The 15,936-nt window shown below is 36.5% G+C and overlaps 4 protein-coding genes across 4 annotated transcripts; all 4 read left to right on the top strand.

The window, feature by feature from the left end:
• Window positions 1–3,899: 3,899 nt before the first annotated feature.
• Window positions 3,900–4,901, top strand: LOC117132586. The gene has a single exon (XM_033287301.1). It carries the CDS (start codon window positions 3,900–3,902, stop codon window positions 4,899–4,901), a length of 1,002 nt encoding a protein of 333 aa, XP_033143192.1.
• Window positions 4,902–8,897: 3,996 nt separating this feature from the next.
• On the top strand, window positions 8,898–10,513 carry LOC103857895 (nematode resistance protein-like HSPRO2). The gene has a single exon (XM_009135148.3). It carries the CDS (start codon window positions 9,141–9,143, stop codon window positions 10,413–10,415), a length of 1,275 nt encoding a protein of 424 aa, XP_009133396.1. The 5' UTR covers window positions 8,898–9,140; the 3' UTR covers window positions 10,416–10,513.
• Window positions 10,514–11,150: 637 nt separating this feature from the next.
• On the top strand, window positions 11,151–13,082 carry LOC103857894 (eukaryotic translation initiation factor 3 subunit F). Its single transcript, XM_009135147.3, has 6 exons — window positions 11,151–11,487; window positions 11,765–11,844; window positions 11,936–12,165; window positions 12,368–12,489; window positions 12,588–12,701; window positions 12,791–13,082. The coding sequence occupies exons 1-6, from the start codon at window positions 11,242–11,244 to the stop codon at window positions 12,878–12,880; spliced, it is 882 nt and encodes a 293-aa protein (XP_009133395.1). The 5' UTR covers window positions 11,151–11,241; the 3' UTR covers window positions 12,881–13,082.
• A 700-nt stretch (window positions 13,083–13,782) lies between these two features.
• On the top strand, window positions 13,783–15,730 carry LOC103857893 (probable signal peptidase complex subunit 2). Its single transcript, XM_033288012.1, has 5 exons — window positions 13,783–14,031; window positions 14,119–14,270; window positions 14,442–14,523; window positions 15,236–15,378; window positions 15,480–15,730. The coding sequence occupies exons 1-5, from the start codon at window positions 13,930–13,932 to the stop codon at window positions 15,577–15,579; spliced, it is 579 nt and encodes a 192-aa protein (XP_033143903.1). The 5' UTR covers window positions 13,783–13,929; the 3' UTR covers window positions 15,580–15,730.
• The last annotated feature ends 206 nt before the right edge of the window (window positions 15,731–15,936 follow it).

Here is a 15,936-nt window from a genome sequence, read left to right as displayed (position 1 = left end):
AGAGAAAGCCCAAGTCAAAGGAAACGACAGCTTCCTAGTAGTAACTATTATAAAGGAAATTAAGACCAAACTCCAATCTTCATCACTTTATTTTGGATAAGTTTCGCATCTATATCCCTCCTACTTCTTCTGTTTTGTTTATCTTGCATCCATAATACTTATCCACACTAAAATATTCACGTTTTATATGAATTTTGTTTTATCATTAGCAGACTATGTATTTGATTATAAAATTTCTTTGCGTTTTAAATTGTTAATCATCCGATATGAGAATGGAAAACATGGAAAAAATATAATGTTTGTTAAGGATACACGCATCTCACAAACGCTATTTAGCACCTATTTTAATAAAACAAAAAAAACACTAAATATTCACCTACAAGTATAACCAGTTTTTAGCTTTGAAATAGTAGTCTTTAAACTTATGTAGAGAAACATGTTTTGAGAAACTGAAAAAAGCAAAGGAGTTTTCTCAAATCTTTTGATGTTCAAGTTTCGAATAAACAATACACCAAAACTGTTCTGGTTTCCTTTATGAATGTATAATCTACTTTCTTTCCAATTCCGTCTCTACGAAACGAAGGGTTTCATATGGTTTTGTGTTGTTTTCGTGTTTGATATCATATTTGTTTTAGATTAGTACAAATAGGATACCATTGATTTGAACTTGTTGTATTAGGTATACTTTGTATCCGTCGTGACACATGCGTGATTTATGTTCAGTTCAATGAACATTTTAATGTTATATGAAATAGAATATGAAAAAGCTGTGCACCATTTAACTATATTTCTATCTAAACATATATAGCTAATTCTTTTAACTGGTATATAGTTTTAATTAGACTGGTAATATAATCCAAAGACCATGTGCATGTTTGCTTGAAATTTGTAATTGTAGATCTATAACCATACATACCAAAACTATAATTTTTAATGTTTATTTTGTTTTGAACAAAAATATACAATACAACTTGTAATACCTACAATCGTGGTTTTATCGAGGAAGAATATAACTATGAATTTTAGTGGGTTCTGCTGATAAGTCACAACCCATAACGCATTATTGACTTTCAAAATTATGCATCTGCAGGAATTTTATATTCATGTCGATCTAACCGTATATTATATAGCAATAATAACTATTTAAAATCTTATATATTGATGAATATATGTATATTATGTATGTAACATGTTAAAAAGTCATATATTCCAAAAAAATATTTTTTTTTCCCGAATCATTTTATAAATATAAAATGTAATGGCAGAATGTTCAGATGTAATGACTCATTTATCTGGTGTCTCATAACCAAATAGGTTAAAACATTATCTTTCTATAAATGATCCAAATACAAATCATATTCGGGACTTCATTTAAAATCAAATATATCAAGGTTGATAAATTATGTCTAAACCAAACAATAAGACGGAGAAAAACTTTACAGAATACACAATCGAAAAATTATTGCCGATAACATCTGCCAAATAGATAACAGCCATTAACGGTACAGTATAAATAAATAACTACAGATAACATAAAATGAGACTTGATTAGAAAAAAACAACACCACAGATTATTTACATAGCTGCTTTTAAAATTTTGAGAGGATAACTAGCTACTTAGCAAATTTGTATAAATGAACGTTAATTCATTTAATCAACAAGCATTTATTTAACCTTGATAGGAAACAATACAAAAGCAATAAAACGATTATCTTATTCATAAATATAGTAGAGATTAAAGTGTACTAGGGCCGGCGTCCGCGCTGCGCGCGGATTACATGTTTAATAAAAATCAGGTGAATTAAAATTGTGTGTTTTTTGGTTTCTGAAATGATAAGTTAAGTTTTGTTTTTTTATACAGGGGAGAAGTTCGAAACGGTGATCATTTTTTTTTAAAAAACAACTGTAAGTATGAATAATAAATAGTTTTGAGGAATTCGATATTTGAATGAGAAAATAATCTTTGTGTGTGACAATTTAATTGATGTAGGAAGTGGTAACGTAAATGTTTTAAAAGTTGACTGGTGGTGTTTGCTATGAGGCTTAGGATAGCAGTTTATTCCTCTTTTGGAAGCATTGAATGATATCAATTTCGTTGTTAAAGTAGAAGCGCGTTCCAGGTGTTGCTGTGAGTGATAGTTTTTCTGAAAAAGGCAAATATTTGTTAGCATTTAGTTTTTTGTAAAGTTTATGTTTAGTTTATTACCTTCATGTATCCGTGGAATGATACTTGTGATGATTACGACTTGTTTTTTCCTTGTTGATATGCGATTTAACTCTCTGAAATTAGATGCCTCCTTGTCCCATAAAGTTAGACGTACCAATTTCGATCTACAAATAATTATTGTATTAGATTTTGTTTAGTTGTAAACCAATTATTACTTAATAAAAAGTTTGTACCTGTCTAAACGTAATCCAATGATGATTTTTGAATCTGTGTAGTGGTTATATAAATCACTTCTTTGGATGAGGAAAATGCGGCCAACAACATCTGTAGGAATAATTTGGTTGTTTGGAAAAAAATTAGGATTTATTTTTGTGTGAGAGAGTTTTTGTTTTTTTTTTACCTGGTAGGAAGTTGGTTTCACTTGCTAAGCTGATCAACTGGGTGTAGCGTTGTAGCCGGAATATGTATGAAGGAATCGGTGCAATGTTTTCTTGAATCAGTGTAATAGTTGTTGTTTCTTTGATATTGATTATGTATGGTTGATCGGTAAGCCTGTAACGTTGGTTATTGAGGAGGAGATTAAAATATCTAATGTGATAAATTTTTCCTTTTTCGAAGCGTTGGTACATTGTGTCAGACGTAGAAATAGGTACCTTCCCCTCCATTTTTTGTTCCTGTTTAGTGGTTAGAAGCAATCATTTGAAATATAGTTGGAATAATTAAAAATATGAATTTTAGACAAACCTGGATGTCAAGACATATGAAAGTTGTCCCTAGGAAAGCATCTTTATTTTTGTGATTTGTGATGGGCCAGACCCTAAGGATCCTAACGATTATTGGATGAGGTTCGAGGGTGTTGTCCTAATTGCTTTGATCTTGTGGTGCATGTGCTACATAGATAAGAATGAGAATTAGTATTTTTTTTGGCAATTTTGTTTAAATTTTTTTTTTGAAGTGAACATAGTTAGGGTGTGTTTTTTCTAAGTATTGTCATGGTTTTTTTTAAAGTTTAAGTAGGCCGGGCCATAATTATAGGTGGTAGTAGTAAATTTGTTGGGTGGGTTTGATAGTAGAATTTAGTTTTTTATAGAAATTTACAGGGACTGTGTGTGAAATGAGGGGGTTTTGTTATCTTGGGCATACTATTTTAAGGTCAAAGGGAACTTAGGCGGTTTGCACATTGTTATAGAAAACAGTTGAAATAAAAAATTGTCAGAAATAATAGAAAATGCAAAAGAAAATAGTTTGAAAGTTGAAATAAGTAATGGGATGGGCTGGAAAATTTTTTAATCTGGCCCAACAGCAAAGAGACGGAGACAGCAATTTCGTGAGCGAAACCGGTTAACGGGCTGGGCTGCAATTACGATTTGTTGGTCTGGGTTACCAGTGACGTGGCAGAATGAATGGCTGAGAATATTTTGCCTATGTGGCATCCTTTATAACATCTAAAATTAGTAGCTTTTATATAGTGGGATCCTATCATCTTGAACCCCAAAAAAAGAAAAAGATTATCCTTGTTATATTTATTGTGATGTCAATTATAGAAAGTCTTGTTCACCAAGATTTACTTGTACTTGGTCTCCAAGCTAAACCCTCATATTGTATCCCTATATAAAGAGTTCATTATTCATGGAATAAGACACACCAATTCCTCTCTTCTCTTGTCTTCTCTTCTTTATTCAAAACACGTTATCAGTACGAAGCTCTAACGATCTTGAGCTAATAGTGAGCTATGTCGAAAATTTCTAGTCTTGAATTTGAAGTTCTTGATATCACTGGAAACAACTATTTGGCTTGGGCATTAGATGCCGAGTTTTCCCTTAGTGCAAAGGGACTTGAAGGTACAATCCTAGAAGGAAATCAAGCGGGAAATCAAGATAAAGCAAAGGCTATGATATTCCTTCGTCATCACCTCCATGGAGATCTCAAAAATGAGTATTTGACGGTGAAAGATCCACAAGTCCTTTGGAGCGACTTAAAGGAAAGGTATGATCACCAGAAAACTGTGATTTTACCTAAAGCTCGTTATGAATGGGCACATCTGAGATTACAAGACTTTAAGTCTGTAAGTGATTACAACTCAGCCTTGTTCAAAATTACTTCCAAGTTGGAGTTATGTGGGGAGAAAATCACGGAAGCTGATAAGTTAGAGAAGACATTCTCTACTTTTCATGCAAATAATGTTGTCCTGCAGACACAATACCGTGAAAAGGGATTCCAGAAGTATTCCCAACTTATATCTTGTCTCCTTGTGGCTGAGCAAAACAATGAGCTTTTGATGAAAAATCATGGACTACGTCCAACTGGTTCTGCTCCATTCCCTGAAGCGAATGTGACTGAACAGAACAACACTGGCCGCGGAAATGGCTACACTCGTGGTCGCGGTCGTGGCCGTGGTCGTGGACATGGTCGTAGAGGTACACGTGGACGTGGATATGGTCAAATTCGAGTCCGGGGAGTTTCTTTTAAGAACTCTAACTCTCACCAGAAGTGGGAAAAGAAAGATGGTGACAAACAAGAAAATGAATGCTACCGATGTGGAAGTAAAGACCATTGGGCTCGTACGTGCCGTACACCAGCACATCTTGTTGCCTTGTATCAACAGTCAGTAAAACAAAAGGGAAAGAATGTGGAAACTAACATGGTGTACGAAGGTGGAGAGGATGATTTTGATTTTGGTGATGCCACTCACCTTGACCTTTCCGATTTTCTCGTTGATGAAGAGAAAAAGTGATTGAGCAATAACTATTTAAGAGATATTATGTTTTAGTTTATTTATTGGCTTTTAATTATTTGGCTTTCAGTCATTAGCTTTGGTTTTTATTTACTATGATGTTGTTTCTTTTGCATTAATGAATTTAATCTATTTTATTATTTTATATGAGATTATAATTTATTTTATTTATTTATTTGAAGAGAAATGGATGGTGGAGATTTATGCTTAGCAGACAGTGCAACTAGTCACACAATTCTGAAAAACAAGAAATATTTTTCTCATTTAATAAATAGAGAAGCAAGTGTGAGCACTATAACAGGTAGTGCAAAGATAATTGAAGGCTCTGGAAGAGCAAACATAATACTTCCTATGGGAGCACAACTTGAAATTGTTGATGCATTGTATTCCCCTAAGTCTCAAAGAAACTTACTAAGTTTTAAAGATATTCGCAGAAATGGATATCATATTGAGACTATGAATGAAGGAAATATTGAATTTCTTCACATTACAAGTATTATTCATGGCTCTAAGAAAGTAGTAGAAAGACTACCAACATTCTCCACTGGATTATATTACACTAAGATTAGTGCAATTGAGGCAAATGCCATAGTAAACCAGAAGTTTACTGAAAATATTACTGTTTGGCATGATCGGTTAGGTCATCCCGGTTCAACAATGATGCGAAAGATAATCACAAATTCATGTGGGCATCCACTGAAGAACCAGAAGATTCTTCCTAATGATTATTCATGTGCTGCTTGTTCTCAAGGAAAATTGATTTTAAGGCCTTCACCAGCCAAGATAACTCATGAATCAATAAACTTTCTGGAACGTATTCAAGGAGACATTTGTGGGCCGATTCACCCACCTTGTGGAACCTTTAGATATTTTATGGTTCTAATTGACGCATCAACAAGATGGTCACATGTTTCTTTGTTATCAACTCGCAACCTGGCGTTTGCAAGACTGCTTGCTCAATTGATCAAATTACGAGCACATTTTCCAGATTTTCCCCTTAAGGCAATTCGCCTAGACAATGCTGGTGAATTCATGTCTCAGGCTTTTAATGATTATTGCATGTCTATTGGGATAAGTGTTGAACATCCTGTAGCACATGTTCACACACAAAATGGTTTAGCTGAATCGTTAATTAAACGTCTTCAGTTGATTGCTAGACCATTGCTTATGAAATCAAAACTCCCAGTCTCTGCATGGGGACATGCTATATTACATGCAGCAGCGTTGATTCGCATAAGGCCAACGAGTAATCATCAATTCTCTCCATCACAATTGATTATGGGTCATGAGCCTAATATTTCCCATCTTAAGATATTTGGATGTGCAGTATATGTTCCGATTGCTCCACCACAGCGATCTAAAATGGGACCTCAAAGAAGGTTAGGAATATATGTTGGATATGATTCTCCATCAATAATTAAATACTTAGAGCCATCCACAGGGGATTTATTTAAGGCCCGATTCGCAGACTGTCATTTTAATGAGTCTGTTTTTCCAACATTAGGGGAAGAGAAGAAACAGTTGGGAAAGGATATTAATTGGAATGAATTATCATTATCTTATCTTGATCCTCGAACTAAAGAATGTGACCTAGAAGTCCAAAAGATAATTCATTTACAAAGCTTAGCAAACCAGTTGCCAGATGCATTTACTGACCCAAAAAGAGTGACTGCGTCACATATCCCAGCTGTAAATGCTCCAGTTAGAATGAATGTCCAAGAAGGACAAAATCAACCTGCTAATGAGTCTAAAACACGTCTGAAGCGTGGTAGACCTATCGGTTCTAAAGATAAAAACCCTCGAAAAAGAAAAGGAGCAGAAATTGGCAATAATGAAACCGAGGTAATTACTACAAGTGAAAAATCTCCAGAAGAGAACATGACACAAAAAGAAATTCAGGTACCTGATAATGAAGAGATCTCAACTAACTATGTCATGTCTGGAATGAAATGGAACCGAAAGCAAATCGACGTCGATGATATTTTTGCATACAATGTAGCAGTTGATCTTATGGATGAGGATCATGAACCAAAATCTATTGAAGAGTGTACACGAAGAAGTGATTGGCCAAAATGGAAAGAAGCAATAGATGCTGAATTAAAATCTCTTGCAAAGAGAGCAGTGTTTGGACCTGTAGTCCGTACACCTAAAGGTGTAAAACCAGTGGGATATAAATGGGTTTTTGTGCGAAAAAGAAATGAAAATGGTGAGATTGTGAGATACAAAGCACGTTTAGTTGCTCAAGGATTTTCACAAATACCAGGAATTGATTATGAAGAGACATACTCTCCTGTGGTGGATGCTACTACATTCAGGTTCCTTATCAGTCTAGCGATAAAGGAAGGACTTGATTTACGCTTAATGGATGTAGTCACAGCTTACTTATATGGCCCACTAGATACTGACATTTACATGAAAGTCCCTGAAGGATTTAAACTGCCAGAAGCAGCAAATTCTAATTCTCGAGAAAGTTATAGCATAAAGTTAAACCGATCTCTTTATGGACTGAAACAATCAGGACGTATGTGGTATAATCGCCTAAGTGAGTACTTGTTGAAAGAAGGCTATAAAAACGATCCTATCAGTCCATGTATCTTTATAAAAAGATTTGAGAAAGGATATGTTATAATTGCAGTGTATGTTGATGATTTAAACATTATTGGAACTCCTGAAGAGATTTCAATTACAATGGATTACTTGAAGAAAGAATTTGAGATGAAAGATCTTGGAAAAACAAGATTTTGTTTGGGACTACAAATTGAGCACCTTAAGAATGGAATCTTATTGCATCAACAAACTTACACAGAAAAGGTTGCTAAACGATTTTCTATGGATCAAGCACATCCTTTGAGTAGTCCAATGGTGGTAAGATCACTCGATGTGAATAAAGATCCCTTCCGCCCTAGAGAGAAGAATGAAGAAGTTCTTGGTCCTGAAGTACCATACTTAAGTGCTATAGGGGCATTAATGTATCTTGCCAGTCATACAAGACCTGATATATCATTTGCAGTGAATCTACTGGCAAGGTTTAGTTCATGCCCAACTCATAGGCATTGGAATGGGATAAAACATATACTCCGATACCTCCAAGGTACGAAAGACATGGGAATATTCTTTCCTAACCCATCCGCAGAAGATTTGATTGGTTTTGCAGATGCTGGATACATGTCTGATCCCCACAATGCTAGATCACAAACAGGATATGTGTTTACTTGTGGTGGAACTGCTATATCTTGGCGTTCGATGAAGCAAACAATTGCAGCTACTTCTTCCAACCATGCAGAGATTTTAGCCATTCATGAAGCTAGTCGCGAGTGTGTATGGTTAAGATCCGTCATTCAACATATACGAGAAGATTGTGGTCTATCTACAGGAAAAGAATCCCCAACAGTCATGTATGAGGATAATGCTGCATGTATCGCTCAACTCAAAGATGGTTACATCAAAGGAGACAGGACAAAGCACATTCTACCGAAATTCTTTTTCACCCATGATCTACAGAAGAATGGCGATGTTCGTGTCGTTCAAGTTCGTTCAAGTGACAACTTAGCTGACTTATTCACCAAGGCGCTACCCACTTCTACTTTCAAGAAGTTGGTTCATCTTATTGGATTACGTCGTCTCAAGGATCTTGACGTTAGTATACATGAGGGTAAGTAATTGCGTGCTGCACTCTTTTTCCCTTAACCATGGTTTTTCCCACTGGGTTTTCCTGGTAAGGTTTTTAACGAGGCAGTATCATACGCGCATAATAGACATCAAGGGGAAGTGTTATATTTATTGTGATGTCAATTATAGAAAGTCTTGTTCACCAAGATTTACTTGTACTTGGTCTCCAAGCTAAACCCTCATATTGTATCCCTATATAAAGAGTTCATTATTCATGGAATAAGACACACCAATTCCTCTCTTCTCTTGTCTTCTCTTCTTTATTCAAAACAATCCTGAAATTAATCCAATACACAGTCCCATTTTTTTCTGAAAATAGATTAAAAATATTCAAATTAATTCAAGAAAAAAAAATAGACCGCGTCGCTTGACTTTCGAAATAGTAACGTCGGTATTCCATTCCACACGCCTTTCGCCCTTCCCTATCATGCTCTATCCACTTCTCTCTCTATATATACGCTCCTCCTCGTCTCCTTCTCTACTCATAACAGTTCAATTCGAATTATAAAAAAAAGAAGAAAAAAAGAAAACCAAAAAGTTTCGAAAATAGCACAGAGAGATTATACAAAAATGGTTGATATGGATTGGAAGAGGAAGATGCTGTCATCGGAGCTTTCTTCCAAGCTCCACGTCACTATTCCGTCTCCGTTCAAGGTCCCCGTATCCTCTCCCATCTCCTGCTCCGCTCCCGCAGCTTGCTCCGCCTACGAGCTTTACCTCCGCCTCCCTGAGCTGAAAAAGCTCTGGTCGTCTCGTGAGTTTCCTCAGTGGAACGATGAGCCGATTCTCAAACCGGCTCTCCAAGCCTTAGAGATAACTTTCAGATTAGTCTCATCCGTTTGCTCCGATGCAAGACCGTACACAAACCACCGCGAATGGAACCGACGGTTAGATTCTCTCGTCACGAATCAGATCCAGCTCATAGCAGTGATCTGCGAAGTAGAGGATGAAGAAGAAGACGAACGATCAGCTCCACTCGGCGATAAACGGAGCTCGCTCAGCTTGCTACCTCACCTAGCCACGTGGCGCAAATCGGAAGCGTTAGGGAGGAAGATCTTGTGCACGATCGATAACGAGATGCGTCGGTGCAAGTACACGCTAGGACTCGGAGAACAAAACGTCTCTAACAAACCGAATCTCCGATACGACGCCGTTTGCAAGCCTAACGAAGTTTACAGCCTCAAGGACAATCCGTACGCGGATCACATCGATAACGAAGAGAATCAGACTCTCTACGTCCTCCACCAGATCCTCGAGTCGTGGATCCACGCTTCTGGAAACCTCTTGAGACGAATCAACACGAGGATCGAGGAAGGGAGATTCGGAGAAGCGGCGAGCGATGTGTACTTGGTGGAGAGGATCTGGAAGCTCATGGCGGAGATCGAAGATCTCCACGTCCTGATGGATCCTGAGGATTTTCTGAAGCTGAAGCAACAGTTACAGATCAAATCCAACGGTCAAAACGATGCGTTTTGTTTTCGGTCTAGAGGACTAGTGGAGATGATGAAGATGACGAAGGATCTGAGGGAGAAGGTGCCGGCGGTGCTGGGTGTTGAGGTGGATCCCACGGGGGGTCCGAGGCTGCAGGAGGCGGTGATGAGATTGTACGCTACGAAGGGAGATTGCGATAAGATTCATCTGCTTCAAGGGATGCAAGCGGTTGAGGCGGCGGCGAAGAGGTTCTTCTTTGCGTATAAGCAGTTGGTGGCGGTGGTGATGGGAAGCGCGGAGACGAGTCAAGAGTCGTGTGACTCGCTGAGTCAGATATTTATGGAGCCGACGTATTTCCCGAGTCTTGACGCGGCGAAGACGTTTCTGGGAGAGTTCTGGAGTCACTTGGGATGAAAGTAACGGTTGTTGTTTTATATATAATTTAATTTTGTGTGATTAGACATTGTAAGTTGCTGAAAATTTTGGAACATTTGAATACAATTCATTTTATATGGTGTGTGGTCTTCTATCAACGACTAGTCTATGCTGAATAATCGTCAACAAATTACAGTTTCACTATTCAGGGCACTGGAACAAAAGCCGATGATGGCTAAACAAAACTAGTCGATTAGGTGCGGTGTAATAAAACAAAAAATTAAACTAAACTAGTCATTTAGGCCACCATTATCGTTCGGTAAGGATGGGCGCAAGACGGATACTTACTTTTTTACATACTTGACTTGCCTTGAACGCGTAATGAATTTTTTGACTTGTACTTGTTTACTACTCATGCAACTAATAGCCTCATAATTGAAAGCCTTTCACAATGTTGATCAATTTATATATTGAATTTGAACCAAAAAAAACTTGGTCTAAATGACTAAAATTCTTAGATCATTAGTAAGAGTCACAAATTCGAACCACTTCGAGTGGAATCTTGTTTTTAAAAGAAAATTTAATATAGTTTGGGTCGTTGTAAGATGTATGGATCTTGAGGCCGAAAACTTTCTACTCATTTAAAATAGATTTGAATTTAATTTCAGTTTTACATCATGTTGAGTTTTTTCTTTTTTTTTTCCGTAATAGTCCAATAAAACATCTAATGGGCCATTGGCCCATTAGTGGCTAATCTATCTCAGCTGCTTCTTCCATCTTCCCCTCTACTCTACCGCTCGCATCGGAAGCCCTAGAATCTCCAGACTCGCGCCTGTCACCGTTCTCGATCCTCTCAATCTCAACCATGGCGGCAACAAACGAGCACACCGTCTTGCAATTCGTGACTCCGTCATCGACGGCCTCCACAACCACCCAAGTGCTCACAGCAAGGATCCACCCTCTCGTTATCTTCAACGTCTGCGATTGCTTCGTGAGACGACCCGACTCAGCTGAAAGAGTCATCGGCACTCTCCTCGGATCTATCCTACCCGACGGAACCGTCGATATCCGCAACTCTTACGCCGTCCCTCACAATGAATCTTCTGATCAGGTTCTGAATCCTTCTTACAAATCGCTCTGTCTTCCCTTACGTACTGTGTTCCTCAACGTTATTAATCTAGATCTGTTTGCTGTCTGAAGAGAGCAGAGTTATGTTCTTGTGAGATTGTGTTGTTTACAGGAGAAGTGTAAATAAATGAGCAGACATGAGTTCTGTTCTTGTGAGAATGTGTGTGTAGACGAGTAAAAAAGTGCCACGTGCTTAGCTGTTTGATTCAGCCTTGGTCGTAGTCATGCGTTTTGAGGTTAATGGTTGAACATGGATGCAGGTTGCTGTGGATATTGATTACCACCACAACATGTTAGCTTCACACCTTAAGGTGAATCCAAAGGAAGTAATCGTTGGCTGGTACTTCTCAGTTTCACTCACATGATCAGCTTAGTGATGATTAGTTCTAAATGGAGTAGTTGATGGAACTACTTTTATTGATGTGTTGTAGGTATTCTACTGGTGCTGGGGTCAATGGTGGTAGTGCACTGATTCATGACTTCTTTGCTAGAGAAGCCACCAACCCTATTCACCTAACCGTGGACACTGGTTTCACAAATGGTGAAGGTACCATCAAAGCTTACGTCTCTTCTAACCTTTCACTTGGTGATCGACAACTTGCTGCTCAGTTTCAAGAGATTCCTGTTGATCTCCGTATGGTTGAGGCTGAGAGAGTCGGATGTGAGTTTCCTATCTTATTTTAATCTCTCATATATCGAAATGTAATAGCAACCAGTTCCATATTTGTATTGTCCTTGTTATGAGTTTCTGCTTGATACAATATCTAGAGTTCTGATTTGTGAATGAGTGAACTGAATCGAGGATCTTAGCTTTGTGTCCTCACTGAACCATTGATTAAGAAAACATCGTTTTGATTCTGCAGATGATGTCCTGAAGGCAACAGCTGTTGACAAACTCCCAAATGACATGGAAGGAATTGAGCTGACAATGGAGAGGCTGTTGACTCTTATCAACGATGTCTACAAATATGTTGACAGCGTCGTGGTGAGCTTATTATACCCTTAAACAAAAAAATAGACGAGTCTATCCACCATAGATGCATATGATCGTTATTGATACATAGTTTTAATGAAATTTCTCAGGAAGGTAAGACATCTCCAGACAACAACATAGGACGATTTATTGCAGAGGCAGTAGCATCCCTTCCCAAGTTACCCCCACAAGTCTTCGATAACCTCGTGAATGATAGTCTTCAGGTAAAAAAGGAGAATCGCAAAACTTTCAAAGCCTAAACAAAACATTTTATTATAGCTAATGGATGTGTGTATTGTGTTTGTTGTTGCAGGATCAATTGCTTCTGTTGTACCTATCAAGCATAACAAGGACACAGTTGAGTCTAGCGGAGAAGCTAAACACAGCTGCTCAAATGCTGTAATAAGCTTTTGTTTTGATAAGCAAGGTTTTGCTGAAAATGTGAAATGTTGCTTTTGATATCATTGTTTTTGACAAGGTTTGTATAAGATTCGGTCTCTTGTTGTAGCTTTCCTAAATTGCAATTTAGAAACAAACAATTTCTTTTTTCATGAGTTAAAACGAAGTTTTAATAGAGTTCTTCATCAACAAGAAGTCATTGATTATGACAAGTTTGATTGTGATCATGTGTATGTTGTGGTGGTAATTCTCTTTAACTGTACCTTGCTATTATCCTGAGAATTGTTTCATAGAAGTTTTTCAACTGTACCTTATTGTTCAGAACTTAAAAACAAAACATAACGATGCTAAAACGATATACAATTAATATTTTATCTTTTTTTATTCGATGAAGTGCAAATATGCGACAACTGTTTAATCAATGCTTAAACACCATATACAATATACATGATAGTTTATTTATTTACGGAGTTATTATTTTAGTAAAAATAATCTTGTAAACTTATATTTTTAAAATGTGTTTATTTTATGACACTATGTAGTAATTAAATTTTAAAGATATAAATTTCATATTTTTATTAAAAAACATATGAAATTCATATTTATTTAATTCATATGAATTTCAAGATTATTGGATATATTTTATATATCTTGAATCCCTATTACTATAAAATAAAATTTTGTTTTATATGTAATTCGAGAAAATAGTACTAATATATTGTAATCAAAATGAATTTTAGACAAAAATACTATATTTTGGTTTATATTTATTTTAATTTGTTTTAAATATTGTAATTTTATTATCTTATTAAAATTATATTTTATTTTACGCTATTTTAACTTAAGCCGAAAATTTATTAATTCGCCAAGTCTTAATTTATAGAATTCATATTTTACATGGATATTTGTTTCTCCTTATTTATACATTTATACGTCATATATCACAGAAACAATACGGTCTCTCAATAACCCTAAATTGTATATACGGTCAAAACCAAATCTACACTCTGCGTTCTCGAGAGCACGAGAAAACCTAAAGATCTGGTATTTGCCATGGAAGAGAAGAAGGAAGAATCGAAGAACAAGAATGTGAAGAAGGCCAATCTGTTGGATCACAACTCGATCAAGCACATCCTCGACGAGTCCGTCTCCGATGTAAGCTCTATTCTCAGATTATCCACCTTTTCGCTTTCTCCATATTATCTAATCTGTGAACTGTAATCTTCCTTTCGTCCTTCGTAGATCGTTACGAGCCATGGTTACAAGGAGGACGTGAGGCTGAGCAACCTGAAGCTGTTCTTAGGAGCGATTATCATCGTGGTTGCTCTCGTTGCACAGTTCTACAACAAGAAGTTCCCTGAGAACAGAGACTTTTTGATTGGATGCATCGCATTATATCCTTTTTAGTGTCAATCATTGCTTAGATAGTGATAACTGTAATTTGGCTCGATTTGATTATGCTTAGCATTAGATTGATTAGAGTAGTATTAATCACTGCTTAGATATACATGTGTTGTGTTTGGATCATTGTGGGAGAAGATGATTGGTTTCTTTGACTATGGCAAGTATGTAGTGCTGAATGGAGTGTTGCAGCTGATTCTGTACACTAAGGAGAAGAATGCCATTTTGTTCACTTATCCTCCTCAGGTTTCTCCTCTCTCACTGTTGATTGACTGTAGAATTTTTCCGATTGTTTGTGTTTTTATTCACTAAGTTCTTGTTTTGTATATGATGCAGCAATTGTAGTTTTCTGATTTAGGTGGCTAGGTTCTTGTTTTTATTTCTATGATGAAACTCCTTCTGTTTTGTAGTGAAATGGAATTGTAGCGTTTGCGTATCTTAGGACACCTTTGTTTAGGGCGTTTGAGCTTTAGGAAAACACTACTTTTCAGTGTTTTGTTTGTTTAGATAAGTTATTGGCAAAATGACTCTGGCATTTTCTCGTTTCTTTCGGTGTTTGCAACCGGTGCTGTCTCGTTCTTCATAATTGTTCAACTAAGTGGATAGTTTTGGTGTATAACATTGTCACTGCCACCAGCATGAAGAAGATAACTCCCCTCATATAGTTTGGTATTCAAGAGGATAGATAACTCATGTTTTCACTGTTGTGAACCTGATGATTTGTTAATTATAGATATGTGAACACTTTGGAGGTCGGTGTATTACATATATTTTTGAAAAACATTTCATCGGTTAGGTCTAGAACATGCAACAAGAAACCATTTCAATTTGATACATTAATGTTCTCTGGTTAATATGCATGCACACTTGGATTTTGTTTTGCTACGGTTAATGCTTTAGCTCATCATCTGCTACTACGATATTCAAATCTTTAAAATGGTGGTTGTTTTATACGCAGGGATCATTCACCAGCACTGGTTTGGTTGTATCTTCAAAGCTGCCCAGATTCTCTGATGAGTACACTCTCACCATAGACAGTGCTGATCCAAAATCAATCTCAGCTGGGAAGTCAGTTCAGTTCACCAAAAGTGTCACCCAATGGTCTCTCTCTCTCTCTCTCTGCACTTCTTTCTTACACCCTCTATCTGCTTATCACATACTCGAGCTTAATTAGTTTTTTTTTTTTTTTGCGTATTTTTCAGGTTCACCAAAGATGGAGTTCTTGTTGAGGGTTTATTCTGGAAAGACGTGGAAGCATTAATCAAGGACTATGCAAAAGAAGAACCAAAGAAGAAGAGATGATGATATATTTGGAGAAAATATGTTCTATTAAACTTCATATGTTTCGGTTTACATAATTTATAAATCGATTGAGACTTTTATTTAGAGATGTCATTAAGAGTATTCGAGTTCTTGTTATAGCAAAAATCTTTTAAAAATAACATTTAAACAATATCTACAAAAATCTTATTTAAAAAAAAACTTTAAAATCATCCAAAATATACGTTCAGGGGTCTGCCACTGCCAGTCAACTACCTTCTTAGTAATTTTATTATTTATTTCTAATCTATTTCATTATCGGATTTTTTTTTTGTCTAGTTTCATCATCAAAAATACTTTGGCTAATGTTAATTAAATTTTAAGCTATTTTATCTCCAT

Source organism: Brassica rapa, chromosome A03 (genome assembly GCF_000309985.2).
Source record: "Brassica rapa cultivar Chiifu-401-42 chromosome A03, CAAS_Brap_v3.01, whole genome shotgun sequence".
Classification (NCBI taxonomy): domain Eukaryota; kingdom Viridiplantae; phylum Streptophyta; class Magnoliopsida; order Brassicales; family Brassicaceae; genus Brassica; species Brassica rapa.
This window is presented reverse-complemented; position numbering and strand designations above follow the sequence as displayed.

What these genes read in the sequence shown, in the direction of transcription:
- LOC103857893 (XM_033288012.1), top strand. Translation starts at nt 13,930, where the DNA reads ATGGAAGAGAAGAAGGAAGAATCGAAGAACAAGAATGTGAAGAAGGCC. An exon ending in TCGACGAGTCCGTCTCCGAT is followed by an intron (nt 14,032 to 14,118) that starts GTAAGCTCTATT and finishes CGTCCTTCGTAG; the next exon opens with ATCGTTACGAGCCATGGTTA. An exon ending in TTGATTGGATGCATCGCATT is followed by an intron (nt 14,271 to 14,441) that starts ATATCCTTTTTA and finishes TGACTATGGCAA; the next exon opens with GTATGTAGTGCTGAATGGAG.
- LOC103857894 (XM_009135147.3), top strand. Translation starts at nt 11,242, where the DNA reads ATGGCGGCAACAAACGAGCACACCGTCTTGCAATTCGTGACTCCGTCA. An exon ending in ACAATGAATCTTCTGATCAG is followed by an intron (nt 11,488 to 11,764) that starts GTTCTGAATCCT and finishes ACATGGATGCAG; the next exon opens with GTTGCTGTGGATATTGATTA. An exon ending in TGAGGCTGAGAGAGTCGGAT is followed by an intron (nt 12,166 to 12,367) that starts GTGAGTTTCCTA and finishes TTGATTCTGCAG; the next exon opens with ATGATGTCCTGAAGGCAACA.
- LOC117132586 (XM_033287301.1), top strand. Translation starts at nt 3,900, where the DNA reads ATGTCGAAAATTTCTAGTCTTGAATTTGAAGTTCTTGATATCACTGGA.
- LOC103857895 (XM_009135148.3), top strand. Translation starts at nt 9,141, where the DNA reads ATGGTTGATATGGATTGGAAGAGGAAGATGCTGTCATCGGAGCTTTCT.